The 15,984-nt window shown below is 45.6% G+C and overlaps 1 protein-coding gene across 1 annotated transcript in view; it reads right to left on the bottom strand.

Annotated features, from left to right (window-relative positions):
* LEPR (leptin receptor) overlaps positions 1–10,478 on the bottom strand; it is a 30,976-nt gene extending 20,498 nt beyond the window's left edge. The window contains exons 1-4 of the mRNA XM_068198961.1: positions 10,262–10,478; positions 6,876–6,934; positions 4,507–4,800; positions 3,203–3,320 (exon numbers count right to left, since the gene is read on the bottom strand). Coding sequence (XP_068055062.1) covers positions 3,203–3,320; positions 4,507–4,800; positions 6,876–6,915 — 452 coding nt within the window. The 5' untranslated portion in view covers positions 6,916–6,934; positions 10,262–10,478. The remainder of the gene's footprint in view (positions 1–3,202; positions 3,321–4,506; positions 4,801–6,875; positions 6,935–10,261) is intronic.
* Between the last annotated feature and the right edge of the window lie 5,506 nt (positions 10,479–15,984).

Raw genomic sequence — 15,984 nt, 5'->3', positions numbered from 1 at the left:
GATTCACCAATTCCATTTCCATATCCTGCCCTGCTTAGAGAGGAGAAGGTCAAAAAACTGAGCAGAATTATGGAGGATGGGAAGAGCTCAGGCTGGGAGTGCAGGGAACCACTCCTGGATCATCCCAGCCCCACTCCCCTCATCCCTCATTGATCTTTCTGCATCTTGGGATACTCTGAGGCTGGAAAACCATGGAGTTTGGGCAGCACTGCCCTCCCAGCTCCTGTGCTCTGCAGGAACAACCCCAAGCAGGTCCATGTCAAGGTATGGTTTACATTTATTAATGCTCCAGACAGTCAATCCTGACATTCCTAAAATAATTCTCACCAGGACTCGCAGACTTTAGGACACAGGAATTATGCTGATGGTATCTGGCAGACATAGAGCTCTGAAATTACTTGGAATAATTTGGTTTTTCTAGATGTGGCTCCGCTGTTTTCTCCTGAATTTCCTTTCAAAAACTTTGCAGAATTTTCTTTGAAGCTTCTCTGCCTTCTCCTGTGGCTCACATATTTTATTGGTCTCCAAAAGCCACAATCAATCCATGAAAACATATTTTTTTCTTCAAACCATGTCTTTGATCTGATCTATCTGGAAAGTGGTTACCACCACACCGGCTCCTCATCATTCCTAATAATTATTTCATATTTTAACCATCCAAATGAACTTGTTTGCACCAAAAAAAAAGCAGTGCAAAGGGCGAAAAATGCTAAAGACTTATTAACCCTCACAAGCTGAGGAGAGGTCAGTGGCTCCTCCACCCAAATCCTGTCACAGAGAGTTCTTTTAGCCAACACCTTGGAAGACCTCAGAAAAAAACATGTAGGAAGTCCTAAATGTTTTATATTTATATTCAACCCCCTTCAGAAGGTGATGCTTCTGCTAAATTAATCTGTGGCCCCATGGGGAACCTGGAGACTTTCAATTAGATGCTGCAAAATGTCCTGGCTGAATTTCAATCCTGTTCTTGCAATTGAAAAGAAAAAGTAAAACTTCTTTTAGGGCAAATTACCTGAATTTTCAGGAAAGGTCCATCCCAACCAGGTGGTTGTGGAATAGGGTCACCATTGTAACTCTGCTGTCACATTATTCCTACATCCTTTCCAAGCACTGCCTTTACTGGGAATGGATGGAGCAAAGCTGTCTGAGGCTTCCAGGATTTTTCCCAGAAATATTTCCCAATGTTTTTGATCAATGGTAGCTCTAGAAAAATCCTTATTTGAAGATGCTGCCCCATTAAACTGCAGCAGATCTGGGGGCTGCAAAGCTCATCAATCTCTAATGAGAGGTTGATTTTCTCTGGCTGGAGAGGTTCAATGTACAACTGATTGCATGATTTATCCTTAAAAAACATGGGAATTTAGGCCCAGAACTGGAGGAGAGCCTCCCAGGTACTTCAAATAAGTCAAAATCTGAATGCAGCCTCATGAGCTAAAGGGCACATGATAATCAGTGCTCAAAAGTGAACTGTGAGCACTCACCAAGGAGATCCCTGAGGCTAAAGACTCCAGCTCATGGAATTAACCCTGGGCTTTACAGCATTCCTGGGATCAGACAGCTGGAAAGATGTTTGGTATACAATTAACCCATCTGTCTAATGAAGCTTTGGAATAACCTTTTCTCTTTTCTATTCGTTTGGAATAGCCATTTCAAAGCCCCATCCTCTCCCTCACTTGAACCTCTCCCAGAGCTCTGCCATGGGCAGAACAGAACATTCCCATTCCTGATATTTCCAAGCAGGAAAACTGTGGATGTGGTAAATAAGAGGAGACTTCTCTAATGCTGAAAAAAAAAAAAAAATAAGTGCTGTGAGAGACCCAAGCTTTTCTGTTGTAGATTCTCCTGTATCATTATTTTTGTGCATTGCCCTCTATGTGAGAATCCTGGCTGGATCTCCAGACTCCCAGGGAGAAACACATGCCAGGAATGCATATTTTTAAAACTGGGAATGTTTTCAAGGTATTTTGGCTCAGGAATAAAATGCTAAGGTATCAGAGAGCCAACAGGGAAAGCTGTCACCTTCCCAAAGGCTGAAACGCCTGTGCTTGCTGCTCCCCCAGAACACAGGGACCCTAAAAGGAAAATTTAATATGGAATGTGGGGAGGGAAATGAGTTCTCCAAGGTTCTGCTTTGTTTCTCATCTTTGCAGCAAAGAGGAATCAAACAGAGACTCTGCTGAGTCCACAGGGCCTGCTCTCCTAAGTTGCATGGAGCTCCCTGAATTCCCTTCCTAACACAAGGAACCTCTTCAGCCCAGCTGGGGCTCCAGTCTGGTGGCATCCCAAAAAATTTCAATATAGGGATTTCTGCACTGGGATGACTGGCAAAGCTTTTCCCGTGCAGCTGAGCTTTGGATGGAGCAGAGCAAAGGCAGAGCTGCTTCCCCCACAAACACCCATGGAATGGTATTTCAGGAGTCAGAGTCATGAGGAGCACTGGAAATGGAAGCCCACCTCACCAATATGGGAGTAAAATATTGTGTCAGCTAAACAACCATATTTATTGCTAAATAATAAATTTGGTTTCTGCTCTGACTAAAGGGATGATTTTTGCCAAATGAGATCTGGCTGTTCAGGAAGTCCTCCTCTATAAATTCAGCCAATTCAACTATTTCAGTTTATCTGTTTCATACGGAAATGAAGTCTGGATGTTTTTATACCAATCCTTCAAACCTATCAATAACCCAGAAAAAAACCCAGGGTGGTTTCATCTTTTTGATCTTTTTGTAGCTAATGTATACCAGTCCTGCCCATCCCACAGACTGGATGATTCCATCTCCCAGCATTCCAGGGAATATTCACCTCAGTGACAGTGAGATGAGAGGAGCATTTGCCATTTGATCACACATAAAGTACCACAGTTACTCCAAGAGAGACAATATTATGGTAAAAAAAAAAAAAAAGCAGAACCAAGACATTAAAATTAAGAAATTCTAACAACAAAGATACTTTCAGAAGTCAACACTGATTACATTAAAATATTTTAAGAAACATGGGAAGGACAGAGAAGGGGGACTCCCCATTCCAACCATTTTTCATTCAAATAACCACACACTTTCCATATTATCCAGGATTGCTTTTAGACAGGACAAAGTAAAATCTGCAGAACTAAAGCTCCCACCATGCTGGAAGCTGCAATGTTGATGTTTTAGGAAATGCTTTCCGTTTTCCAGACAGATTTAACAGTAAATCCTGTACTTACTCAGAGTATAAAAGATTCACCTTCAGGTCAGCCCTCAGGTCCAGCTTCAAAAGCTGCAGGTTACAAACCAACAGGTCCAGCCTGCCTCTAATCCAACATTCCATGTTCCAGCTCCAGTCTGGACAAAAGAAAGGGATCATACATTTCTGAACTGCATAAAAGTAAAATAAAATACCTGGACAGAAGTCACTCACAAAGAGAGGACAAGGAACAGATATTCCTGAAAGTGAGGCTGCACCACAAATGGGAAAACACCTATGAATAATCTGAGTTGGGCACATTAAACACCTCCAAGGCTCACAATCCACGTGGTTCTGCACTGTCATGATTAAAGAAGGAATATTTTTTACCTGGATTTAGGGACAAGGCTGCAGGGTGAAGAAAAATGAAGCTGATGGTGGTTGCTGTGTCCTGGGAAGTGGCACAGCCTCAGCTGGGGATTTGTGGAATGAAGTTCTACCTACTGAGGTCAAGGAGATTCCTGGCAGCAGGATGCCAGCTCTGTGTTCCTCAGAGACGGGAGGAGGAAAAAATCCTTGGGAAAAGAATCCTAATCCACGTACAGACATTTACTGCACATTTATTATTTAAAGCCTCATCATTCATGTAGAAATGATGCCACTTGCTCTCCATCTCCCCTGCCTGCTGATGGAGTTTAAAGCCCACATCCACCAAAAATATTTAAAATATTCCTCACAGTGTCTAAACTCCTTTGAAGATCTGGGTTTATGTCCTCTTATGCAGCGCTCCATATTTTATTTACAATTCCCCTGGAAAGACAGCTAACTTTTTTTTTTCCTTTTGAAACTGTGCTGTACAATTCCTCCATCTTCCACTACATTCTGAGACAGGATTTTACCACACTGAGGAAGGATTTTACCAAACTGAGGAAGGATTTTACCAAATTGAGAAAAGATTTTACCACGCTGAGAAAGGATTTTACCAAATTGAGGAAGGATTTTACCAAACTGAGGAAGGATTTTACCACACTGAGAAAGGATTTTACCAAATTGAGGAAGGATTTTGCCACCCTGAGGAAGGATTTTACCAAATTGAGGAAGGATTTTGCCACACTGAGAAAGGATTTTACCAAATTGAGGAAGGATTTTGCCACCCTGAGGAAGGATTTTACCCCCTGAAGAAGGATTTTATCACACTGAGGAAGGATTTCACCCCACTGTGTTGCCTACTCAGGATAAAAGTGAATCCCCATTAATCCAACCCACCCCTCTCCTCCCAGACAACAAAAAACCAAAATATTTCTGGAATAATTAACTCCTTATGCCCTTGAGTTCTAAACCCACCTATTTTCTGAGGAGCAGAGAGATTTATTTCTGAAGGAATAAACTTCCTTGCCTGCATGCTTGCTCTGTACAAAGAACAATCAATGTTGCTGGCACTCCAAAGGCAACACAGAAAATTTTCTTCATTCATTAAAGGCTTGATTTTGGGTGCTCCAGGTTCTCTCCTCAAACCAGACCAGCTCCCAGCTGAGAAAGGGCTCAAAAAGGTCTCATTCTGCAGCACACAGGGCAGTGTGAAATTCCTGGGAGGAACTGGATGGACCATGCAATGGGCAGCTGCCATCTGAAGGAAGTCTGCAAATATAAAGGGAAAAGTATCGGAAATAAAAGGGAAAGTTCGTATTTTTGAACAAGTAAAAGGGAGTGGTTGGTGTGATACAGAAATGCATTCATTAGGTAAAAATCAGGTTGTTTCCAGGGGCTGTTCCCTGAGGTAAGGACAAAATTAATAAAAACATCCCCTCTAAGTAAAGACAAAATTACTAAAAACATCCTCTCTGAATGGTGTCACAGGTGACAGACTCCAGATTTTACCTCAACCTCACTGCACTTAAACTTTTGTTTTCTCAGTCTCTTGAAAAAAGTCAAGGCCAAGATTGCAGGTGAGGCATCTCTTTGGGATAAATTGGCTTTTACTAACCAAAACTACAGTGAATCCTAAACTGCAGTGAATCCTAAACTGAAGTGGATCCTAAGCTGGGTGTGAGTCTCATCTGCCCATGCAGAGCTGGAACAGATCCCCTCCAGCTCTTTTAAAACAGCTCAATTTCAATAAAATTTTAATCCTGTTGTAAATACGAAACATAGTCCCACTGTAACTCTGAAATAAAAAAAGGACAATATGACTGTGGGTGCAACTGCACACCCCCAGGGCATTATCTGGGAATGAGAGGCAGGAAAATGACATTTTTTTTTCCATCAGACTTAAAATAAAACCACTCTGAGCACATTTGTTGATGTCATAGCTTGAATTGTGCTCACAGTGGTTTAGAGAAGGATGAGCAGGGAACAACTTCCTGTAAAACACTCTGAATTTAAAGATTAAAGCTCTACTTGCAGCAAGGCACAGGGGCATTGGTGCACTTTGCATTCTGCTCAGGAAGGGCAGAAATTTTAAGCAGTTCATTAAATAGTAATTAATTGATGCTCTATGCCTTGCCACAACCAAAGTAAGAAATACCAGAATATCTCTGGCACTGTTTGATTAATAGAAATTCATAATTCTCTAGCACAGAGCATGAGTTAAATAATACCAAAATATGAAATGAGAGCTCTAAAAAAAGCTGTTAAAACCAGAAAATGCAGAGTGTTATTCTGCAGAGGATTTTGCTTTCCCTCCACACGGATTTTGTGCTGCCAGACTCCTGCAGGGCTCTGCTCTTCCCTCCTCTCCCACTAAACAGTTTGTGCCTCTGTAAATCCCAGCTTCATTAGGCCTCCAGCAGGAAGAGTGGAGCAAACAAACTCCCAGGCCATAATCCATGATTAAAAAAGGGACCAAAAAGTGACACAGAGCGGGACAGAGAAGCAGCACTGTCCCCAGCTCATCTCTTTTTCAAAGGAACTTCCCCCTCGTGTATCACAGATCATCTCAAGGGATTAATTAAACATTATAAAGTCAAAAATGTGCTCAGCCCCTTTCTTCAGAAACAGAAAAAATGAAGTTAGAATGACCCAGAGGAAGGCCTGACTAGCAGCTCTGTCCCCAGAGCAGCAGGACCATCAGATGGTGACAAACTGCCCTGAAATCCCAGGAAACCTCCCTGGAGCATCCAGGTTTTCCAGTTAAAGCTACTCAATATGTTCAGATCACAGAAGGTACTTAGAAGAATTTCAGCAATGCAATATTTGATACTGAGTGGATAAAAGTACATACAGAGCAAGACAAAAAAGTGTTTATGTATATAAAAGGTACTTAAATCTAATGATTTATTAATCTTTTTGAGTCTTATTTTGCAATTATACAAATTTTCCAAATAACTCCACTGGATTACAGTGTCTGCTTCCTCCCTAAGCACCATCATCAAACCCTTTAAATAGTCCTTATTTTAATAAAAAAAAAATTAAAAAGAAAGGCAAATACCAGCTGTCCTTGCAGAGCAGATGCCAGTATTGTCAGAGGCATTTCCCAGTTTATTAATGCAGCATTTGGAGTGAGCCGAGCACCCTTTGGCAGCCCTGCGGTGCCCATGGCAGCAGGAATGGCAACATCCCCCCGGAGCAGAGGAGTTCTCCTTGCGCTTCTGGGCAACAAAACAAACTCCCCACAAATTTTTATCTCATCAAATCTGTCCAGGGCATTTATCTGGATGTTTCCTGATCTGAAAAGTTATCCCAAACTGGGTTTTGGGTGTTTTTTAGTGACTTACCCATCAGCACAAACATGGTTGGGATGATTTGCCAACACATCTTGTTTTGTAGAGCTGACCTGGAAAACACACAGAAAATTAATGAAGGACACATAATTATCAGTCTATAATTTCATTTTGCACTTCAGTTCATTTGGTGCTCGCACCTTTGTAAGCAGAATCATGGAAAACCAGAATTGTTTGGAAAGGAACTTAAAAATCATCTCATTCCAACACATCTAATGAGGAAAGACGCTCCTCTCTACACCAGGAAAGGAAGAACAGGCCAGGAAGGGAGGAAAAAAACAGAATTTTCCAAGTGCAGCAGACACAGAAGCACTGACGAATTCCAACAGTGAAGACTTCACTAAACTTTACAGCAACATTTCATTATTGTTCCTTCATTTCAGATACTTTGTTCTTTTTTATTTTCATCCAACACTTACATAAATTCTGCTAAAATGGAAATACATTTTTATACTTAAAGCTCCACAGAGGAGATTTTGGCTGCTGTTGTAGTCAGGAACCGAGTGCTGAGTAAAATCCACAGCTCAAGTCAGGCAGCAAATGCCAGGGTGATAAATTCGAGTTAGGGAATCCCTCCAAAGGGTTCCATTCCTGAAATATTTCTGAGGACAGTTTCCTTGAGAACATCCCTGGAGCCAAAAGAGGCAGTGCCAAGGTTATGTAATTTACTTTGGGGCTGCATGTCCTGGAAAATGTACTTATTTCTACATTCCACATCTACCTGAAGCAGCAGCCAGCTGCCCAGGGAAGTCACAATTCCCAGGTCCTTGTCTCCTGCCTGCTCTCCCACCAATCCAGCTGGAGCTGAATTTCTCCAGCACTGTGCTCTGCAGGATCAGCCAATCCCATCCACTTTTCTCCCCATCCACTGTGCTTTTTCAGCTGCATTTTCAGCAATTAAAGAGGGAATCTCAGATTTTCCCAGCCCCATTTTCAGGGGACAATTTAGCTCTCAGCACAGCTGGTAGGTGGCCCACCTTACCTGTTCCTTTTCCATTAGTTTATTTCTGCTAGAGAGCCATGAGGGCTAGAGGAATTATGGAGCTATCAGGTCATTTCACAAAGATACAGGCAGGAATTATTTCCAAATAACTGAAATTAGTTATATTTTCCATAATTTCAGAAGAAAAAAGTATATTTTAAAAGAGTTTATTTGACATAAACGTACATTATTTACACTATTAAATGATTTAATGAGAAACAGCCCAAATTCCTCTTTCACAGGTGTAACAAAAATCCCTGACCATCCTTCAACCACTTCCCAGCAGGAAACTGGCAGAGATCACTTCCAAGAAAACTGGACATCCATTTCCAAAATGTATAAAGTTATCCATGGGCCCTGGGTGTTAGAGTTTCCCCTATGAAATACCCATTTACACTGAGAAGAAAACAACCACAGAACCCCAAAACACTATACAGAAGGAAAATTATAATTTATATAAAGGGTTTTTAATGTCCTGATGGAAGGAAAAATCTTAAGGGACAATTTCTCCGTGGAAAAGGTGGTCAGGATTGGAAGGGGCTGCACAGGGAGGTTTGGAGTCCCCATTCCTGGAGGTGTCCAAGGAACTCCTGGAAGTGGCACTCAGGGCTGGGGACAAGGCTGGACTTGATGGTCTCCGAGGGCTTCTCCAACCTCGCTGATTTTGGGATTCTGACATAAAAATGGCCAGACAGAGCAATCAGAGGTTCTGTTGTCAGCACTAATTTAATACTTGGAGCAGAAGGCAAAACCACTTTTCAGGCCAGCTTGGGATCTCCTGTCACATCGACCTAGGCTGGTTTTACAGAGGTGTTTTTCCAAAACCATTCCTGACCAAACCCAGTGCTGAACCTGACCAAAAAGCCCTGAAAGCTGCATGGCCACAGAATCAGCCCCTTGTCTGTTCAAAGTTCAGCCTTGTGTAAACTTTGCAGAACTGGGTAAAAAGAGATTTCTACAGATAAATCCCAGGGCAGGATAAATGCACTGCTGGAGCAGACAGGATTCCCCAAAGTCTTTTCCAGTGAGAACACTGAACTTGCCAGAATTCCTTACTCCACTGTAAGAAAGAATACAAGTTTTACAGGAACATTGACAGGGAACGGGAAGTTAAATAAAGAGAATTATTACAACCCGTAAGCTCTGTCCTGGAGAGAATAAATGAACACAGCCAGGACAAATTGGTTTATTTGAGGCTGGGGAAGTGTCTGTACAAAAGGAAGGAATCTGGGCCCTTTTGAACAAATATATCTTAAATTATTCTGGAACCACAGAGTTTGCTGCTGCTGTGTACAAGAAATTTTCGGATTTCTTGTGTAAATACTATATTCCTCTCCATATCAACCACAGAATCACAGAATAGCTCAGCACTAACAGTTGGGATGAAAACCAAAACACAACAGATATGACAGGCAAGGAGGAGAGCGATGAAATAAGATCATTTTTATTTACAGGACAGGTGAGAAATCCTAGAATTCCCTGGCTTATCAGCATGGGAAACAGGTTCAGTACAACCTGAAATGAGCAGGACCCACAAACACCTGCACTGGGCATGGAAAACCATATAAGCCATCCCTGATCTTTGCAAGCACTGCACTACAGCTGGTTTTAAATATTAAAAACCTATAGAAAGCATAAAGATATTGTAGTGATAATGTCTATGCACAGCATCTTCTGACCTGTTCTTTAAGGTGCCAAGGGCTTTCCAGTCCTGTCGGTCTGAGCATGGAATTCCATTTGCCATTGAGCATATTAAAAACCATTCCTAATAAAGAGTTCTGAGGAAGTGGTACACACAAAATAGAAATGAGTACGACCCACACGGAATAATTTTGCTAATGTTAAAGCTTTAATAAAGGCGACCCAAGTTGGGCAGAAGCACAGCTACAAATCCAACTCTAAACCTGCTGGTGGAGCCTCGCCCCCAAGAGTCGACAGCAAAACGTCCCGAACTCTTCAGAGTTTCTCCAGACCGTGGAATTTCTCTTGTTTGTAGTGAAACCGCTCCTCATTCATGCTGTGGATCTGTCCTTCCTTACGAGCAGAGCTCCTGGGATTCCTTGGCACTCAGAGGTTATATCCACGTTACTCTTGGAGGTTAAGGGCTCTCAGCGTGCTCATTATAAAACACATTAACAAATGCTGTAGCACTCATTAACTTTCCGAAGTTCTCTTCTATCGCAGCTCCCGCAGCATCGGGGACCCACAGCCCACATTCACCGAGATTTATTTTTGTTTTGCTTCTGACACTGAATCTCAGGGAATATAAGGAAGGAAAGGGCTGAAACCGCCTGGATCTGCGAGCGGGATATGGAACCGGCTGCGGGCTGTGTTCAGGGGGATGGTTCATGAAATTAGAGGGGGGGTAAAAAAGCGGATAAAAAGAAAATTCACCAACCTGCTTCTCCTTGCTCTCGGGGTTCCGACTGGTGGCTGAAGCGACGCTGCCACGGCGCTGCTCCGACGGCGAGCCCCGGACGGGCGCTTCCCTCAGCCCGGCTCCCCTCAGTTCCGGCCCCTCGGCCCGGCTCCCCTCAGCTCCGGCCCCTCGGCCCGGCTCCCCTCGGCTCCGGCCCCTCAGCCCGGCTCCCCTCAGCTCCGGCCCCTCGGCCCGGCTCCCCTCAGCTCCGGCCCCTCGGCCCGGCTCCCCTCGGCTCCGGCCCCTCGGCCCGGCTCCCCTCAGCTCCGGCCCCTCGGCCCGGCTCCCCTCGGCTCCGGCCCCTCGGCCCGGCTCCCCTCAGCTCCGGCCCCTCGGCCCGGCTCCCCTCAGCTCCGGCCCCTCGGCCCGGCTCCCCTCGGCCTCCCTCGGTTCCCTTCAGCCCCGATCCCTCCGTCCCCAGCCCGGCTCTCCTCAGCTTCCCCCGGTCCCCCTCAGCTTCCCTCGGTTCCCCTCAGCCCCGACCCTTCCGCCGCCCCGCCCCGGCCCAGCGGGGGCCCCGCCCGCCCCGGCCCCTCACACGGGATAGCCGGGAAGGAGCCGGGGAGGGCTTGGAACGCCGGGACCCTCACACGGGATAGCCGGGAAGGAGCCGGGGGGGGCTTGGAACACCGGGACCCTCACACCGGATAGCCGGGGAGGGTTTGGAACACCGGGACCCTCACACCGGATAGCCGGGGAGGGTTTGGAACACCGGGACCCTCACACGGGATAGCCGGGAAGGAGCCGGGAAGGGCTTGGAACACCGGGACCCTCACACGGGATAGGCGGGAAGGAGCCGGGGAGGGCTTGGAACACCGGGACCCTCACACGGAATAGCCGGGAAGGAGCCGGGAAGGGCTTGGAACACCGGGACCCTCACACGGAATAGCCGGGAAGGAGCCGGGAAGGGCTTGGAACACCGGGACCCTCACACGGGATAGCCGGGAAGGAGCCGGGGAGGGCTTGGAACGCCGGGACCCTCACACGGGATAGCCGGGAAGGAGCCGGGAAGGGCTTGGAACACCGGGACCCTCACACGGGATAGCCGGGAAGGAGCCGGGAAGGGCTTGGAACACCGGGACCCTCACACGGGATAGCCGGGAAGGAGCCGGGAAGGGCTTGGAACACCGGGACCCTCACACGGGATAGCCGGGAAGGAGCCGGGAAGGGCTTGGAACACCGGGACCCTCACACGGGATAGCCGGGAAGGAGCCGGGAAGGGCTTGGAACACCGGGACCCTCACACGGGATAGCCGGGAAGGGCTTGGAACACCGGGACCCTCACACGGGATAGCCGGGAAGGGCTTGGAACACCGGGACCCTCACACGGGATAGCCGGGAAGGGTTTGGAACACCGGGACCCTCACACGGGATAGCCGGGAAGGGTTTGGAACACCGGGACCCTCACACGGGATAGCCGGGAAGGGTTTGGAACACCGGGACCCTCACACGGGATAGCCGGGAAGGGTTTGGAACACCGGGACCCTCACACGGGATAGCCGGGAAGGAGCAGGGAAGGGTTTGGAACGCCGGGACCCTCACACCGGATAGCCGGGAAGGAGCCGGGAAGAGTCTGGAGCCCCAGGAGGGGCTGGGGGAGCCGGGAAGGGAATGGAGCCCCAGGAAGGGAATGGAGCCCCAGGAGGGGCTGGGGGAGCTGGGAAGGGAATGGAGCCCCAGGAAGGGAATGGAGCCCCAGGAAGGGAATGGAGCCCCAGGAGGGGCTGGGGGAGCTGGGAAGGGAATGGAGCCCCAGGAAGGGAATGGAGCCCCAGGAAGGGAATGGAGCCCCAGGAGGGGCTGGGGGAGCTGGGAAGGGAATGGAGCCCCAGGAAGGGACTGGAGCCCCAGGAGGGGCTGGGGGAGCTGGGGAGGGAATGGAGCCCCAGGAAGGGAATGGAGCCCCAGGAGGGGCTGGGGGAGCTGGGAAGGGAATGGAGCCCCAGGAGGGGCTGAGGGAGCTGGGAAGGGAATGGAGCCCCAGGAAGGGAATGGAGCCCCAGGAGGGGCTGAGGGAGCTGGGAAGGGAATGGAGCCCCAGGAAGGGAATGGAGCCCCAGGAAGGGAATGGAGCCCCAGGAGGGGCTGGGGGAGCTGGGAAGGGGCTCAGCCTGGAGAAGAGGAGGCTCAGGCCCCTTTGGCTCTGCACAGCTCCTGACAGGAGGGGACAGCCGGGGGCTCGGGCTGCGCTGCCCATGCTGGATCGGAATCTCCTCTTTGGCATGAAAACACCAATGCTGACCGAGAGCAGGAAGGATAACAAGGGAGGAGGAAATAAAATCCCCACAGACGCAGCAGGAGGGAGAACCTTGGAAGAGTTAAAGCCCATCTCATTCCACCCTCGCCACTTTCCACTAGACCAGCTTGCCCAAGGCTCATCCAACTTGGCCTGGTGCCTCTTAATGATGCTAATTAATTCAAATATCTCAAGACCTGGTAATGCACATATCCATTATCTGCTGGCTCTAATTTAAGAGCAGTTGATATAAATCACCTTTTACTCCACAAGTAATGGACCGAAATACATTTTTGACCCTTTTGCACTTCAGCGTTTCAGGAGTTGACAGATGTAAACCAATACCATATATTTAACAGGAGCTTGCAATTAAAAACAACATGCAAACATTCTTTTCAAGGAATTTCAAGCAAGGGCTGAGCCCTGCTAGGAAAAAATGGACCTTTAATTTTGCTTGCGCTCATCCTTTTGTAAAAGGCAGCAGTGATTTAGAACCGGTGAGCTACAGACTGGAAAGTCCCAGCCAGGCCCAACTGAAGGTCTTATACAATGGTTTTTCTTCTCAGCAATATTATTTTAAAAGATCTCCACTTCATGAGGTATGAAGACAAATATTTTTGTTTCCCTACTGCAAGCTCTTCTCAAGTAACCAGACTGGAATTATCTTTTGGGTGATGTAAACACTTCTCCCATGAGCAAACCCACTGATTTGGCTTTCGTTTGTTTATTGACTTTCTGTAATTCACAACCCATTTCCTCAAAGCAGCATCAGCCAATTTCGCTCCTTATTAAAATAACCCTCTCTTAATTGATAAATTCTAATTTTAAAATATTTCCTGATTCTAGTATGGCAGTTTGGGAAATCTGACTAAATACAACTCATGTCTGAGGTTAGGAAGCCACTGAAGCTTTCATATCCCAGACTTTCACAGCATAAGCAAAAGCTGTCAAAAGCTGCCACCAGAAAATTCTTTTATTTAGATATCTTGAGACAAACATTTGACAGAGTTTTCTTTCACTTCCCCATGTGCCATTGCAGTTCAGCCAACCAGGAAAAAAAAATCCCCTGCAAAGCCTCACCTCCACTAGTGCAAATTTATTTATTTTTGAAGGCTTTTTTTTTTCCTCCCATAAGAACCAAACTAAAACTTCCTGGAGCTCAGTCCTCTTGAGGAAGACAGAAGACGGGTAATTCCTCCTGTCAGAGTTCTTTGACGTGGGTTACGTTGTGGTTTCATCCTGATCATCCTTTGTGTAACCTTCAGTTCCAGTTTACTCTGTCTTTCTTTATAGACCAGCTTTCCTGGAGGCCTCGAAGGCTGATCCCTGACAGGATTCGGGAACCAGGTGGGATCAGGGAACAGGGATAGGACAGGACATGAGGTTCAGGTTGGATCAGCGGGAATTTCCCCGTAGAAAGGAGATTTGTTTAGATAAATATTAGTTTTTGAGGTTATGAGATTTTACAGGAGTAAGTGTTTGGTTATAGTTTAAGAGTGATTATAAGTTTTTTTCTTATAAGGTAATATATTATTTTTTTTAAACTAACAGTTATTACAGAATTTATTTTTGTTTTTTAATTTTTTAAAATTTACTTTTATTGTATTGTGGATATTTTTATTTAATGGTTTTTGGTTTATTTGTACATATATGTTTTAATAATTTAAAAATCTTTAGTTATTTTATATAACTATATTTCATACTAGAATTTTTATTTATTTATTTAAGGTATATTTTTATTTATAACTATAGAAATATAAGTTTATTATTTTTTTGTTGAATGTTTGTGTGTTGTATTTTTAGCTAAGGTCGGGCATTGGCAGGGGCTGCCCAGGGAGGTTTGGAGTCCCCCATCCCTGGGGATGTCCCAGGAATTCCTGGAAGTGGCATTCAGAGCTCTGGGCTGGGGACAAGGTGGGGATCAGGTCTTGCTGGCCTTGGAGGGCTTTTCCAACTTAAATGATTCTGGCATTCTATTACTTTATATTATTATTATTATTATTATTATTATTATTATTATTATTATTATTATTATTATTATTATTTAACATCTTGCTGCTCAAATGTTTTCAGGCCTGTTGTGTTGTTTCTCTTCATGTCTGAATTACCTCAGTGGGTTTCTATTTTGCCAGCGCCATTTTGGCTCCAGGATTTTCAGTTTCTCTGTGCTTTATTCACCAGGATATGGAAATCCAGGATGTTCTTCAGCCTCAGCACAGCATCCCCTCTGCTCAGGGCCTCCCTCCTTTGTGGAACCAAAACAACTTTTGGAGAGGCTTTTATTATAAATACAAACAAGGAAATGGGTTTTTTTTTCCCTCAGCCTCCACGTTTCACCTCAGATTTTCTCCCTCAAAGCATTATAGAAATAACAAGGGGCCAGAAGCCTTTCAACGACTTTCATGTAGAAAAACAACAAAACACCATAAAATACCAAGCCCCAAGTGGTTTTGCAAAGCACATGAGAAGATTTCAGTGACCTGTGTGCATGCTTTGAATCTAAGTGTGAGCAAGAAACACAGACCTGTTCTCCAACAGAACAGAACTTCATCCTTGAGGGTTTATTTATTTTAAAAATGTGACATTAAAGCAATTCCTTCCACCAGTTATGCTGGATACAGTCACAGAGCCCTGTGTGGCAGATCGTAATAATTCCCTGATCTCTTACAAGTAAAAATTCCTAATCCCCTGCTCAGCTCTCCTGAGTCAATAATCTCCTGCCTGGTTTTTCATCCAGATAATGTGAGGAGGAGCAGAGATGCCAGGCTGGGTTTGGGTTGGAAGGGACCTTAAATCCCATCCCATGGGCAGGGACACCTTCACTGTCCCAGGCTGCTGCAGCCTGGCCTGGGACACTGCCAGGGATCCAGGAGCAGCCGCAGCTTCCCTGGAAATTCTATTGCAGGGCGTGCTCCCCTCACAGCCAGGAATTCCCTTGCAATATCCAACCCAAACCTACTTTCTTTCATGGTGAAGCCATTCCCTCTTTTCCTGTCCCTCCATCCCCTGTCCAAACTATTCATCTTTTAGGCAAAGAACAGCAGGAGTCTGCACCACAGCAAGCACAGGGAAGTTTCCAAAATAAAAAATACGAGCACAAAAACCACAAAACCCTTGATATTCACAAGATTCTCTTCATTTATGCAAATCTGTAATTACTTTATAATCAAAGCATGGTTTGAGAGGCAGAACTGACACCGGGCCAGGAGGGGCAGAGCCACAGCAGCTGCTCATGGAGAGGGAAGAAGGAAAAAAGGGAGGAAAACCAAGTGGCACCAAACAGCCTTGGCCTCCCAAGGGAAGTTCAGCTGAACCTGTGGAACAGGAAGGATGAACAGATAATATTTCATAATATATTCTTTATTTTTTAATAGCTAAGCTCTGTTAGGAATAAGCTTTTAAGGGAGGCAGAAGGGAATGATCTACAGCAAATTTCCATCCCTTTTTAAGCCTTCACACGGCTGCA

The sequence above is a fragment of the Anomalospiza imberbis genome, chromosome 9, assembly GCF_031753505.1.
Source record: "Anomalospiza imberbis isolate Cuckoo-Finch-1a 21T00152 chromosome 9, ASM3175350v1, whole genome shotgun sequence".
In the NCBI taxonomy this organism is placed as follows: Eukaryota; Metazoa; Chordata; class Aves; order Passeriformes; family Viduidae; genus Anomalospiza; species Anomalospiza imberbis.
The sequence above is the reverse complement of the archived record's forward strand: the minus strand, read 5'-3'. Positions and strand labels throughout refer to the sequence as shown.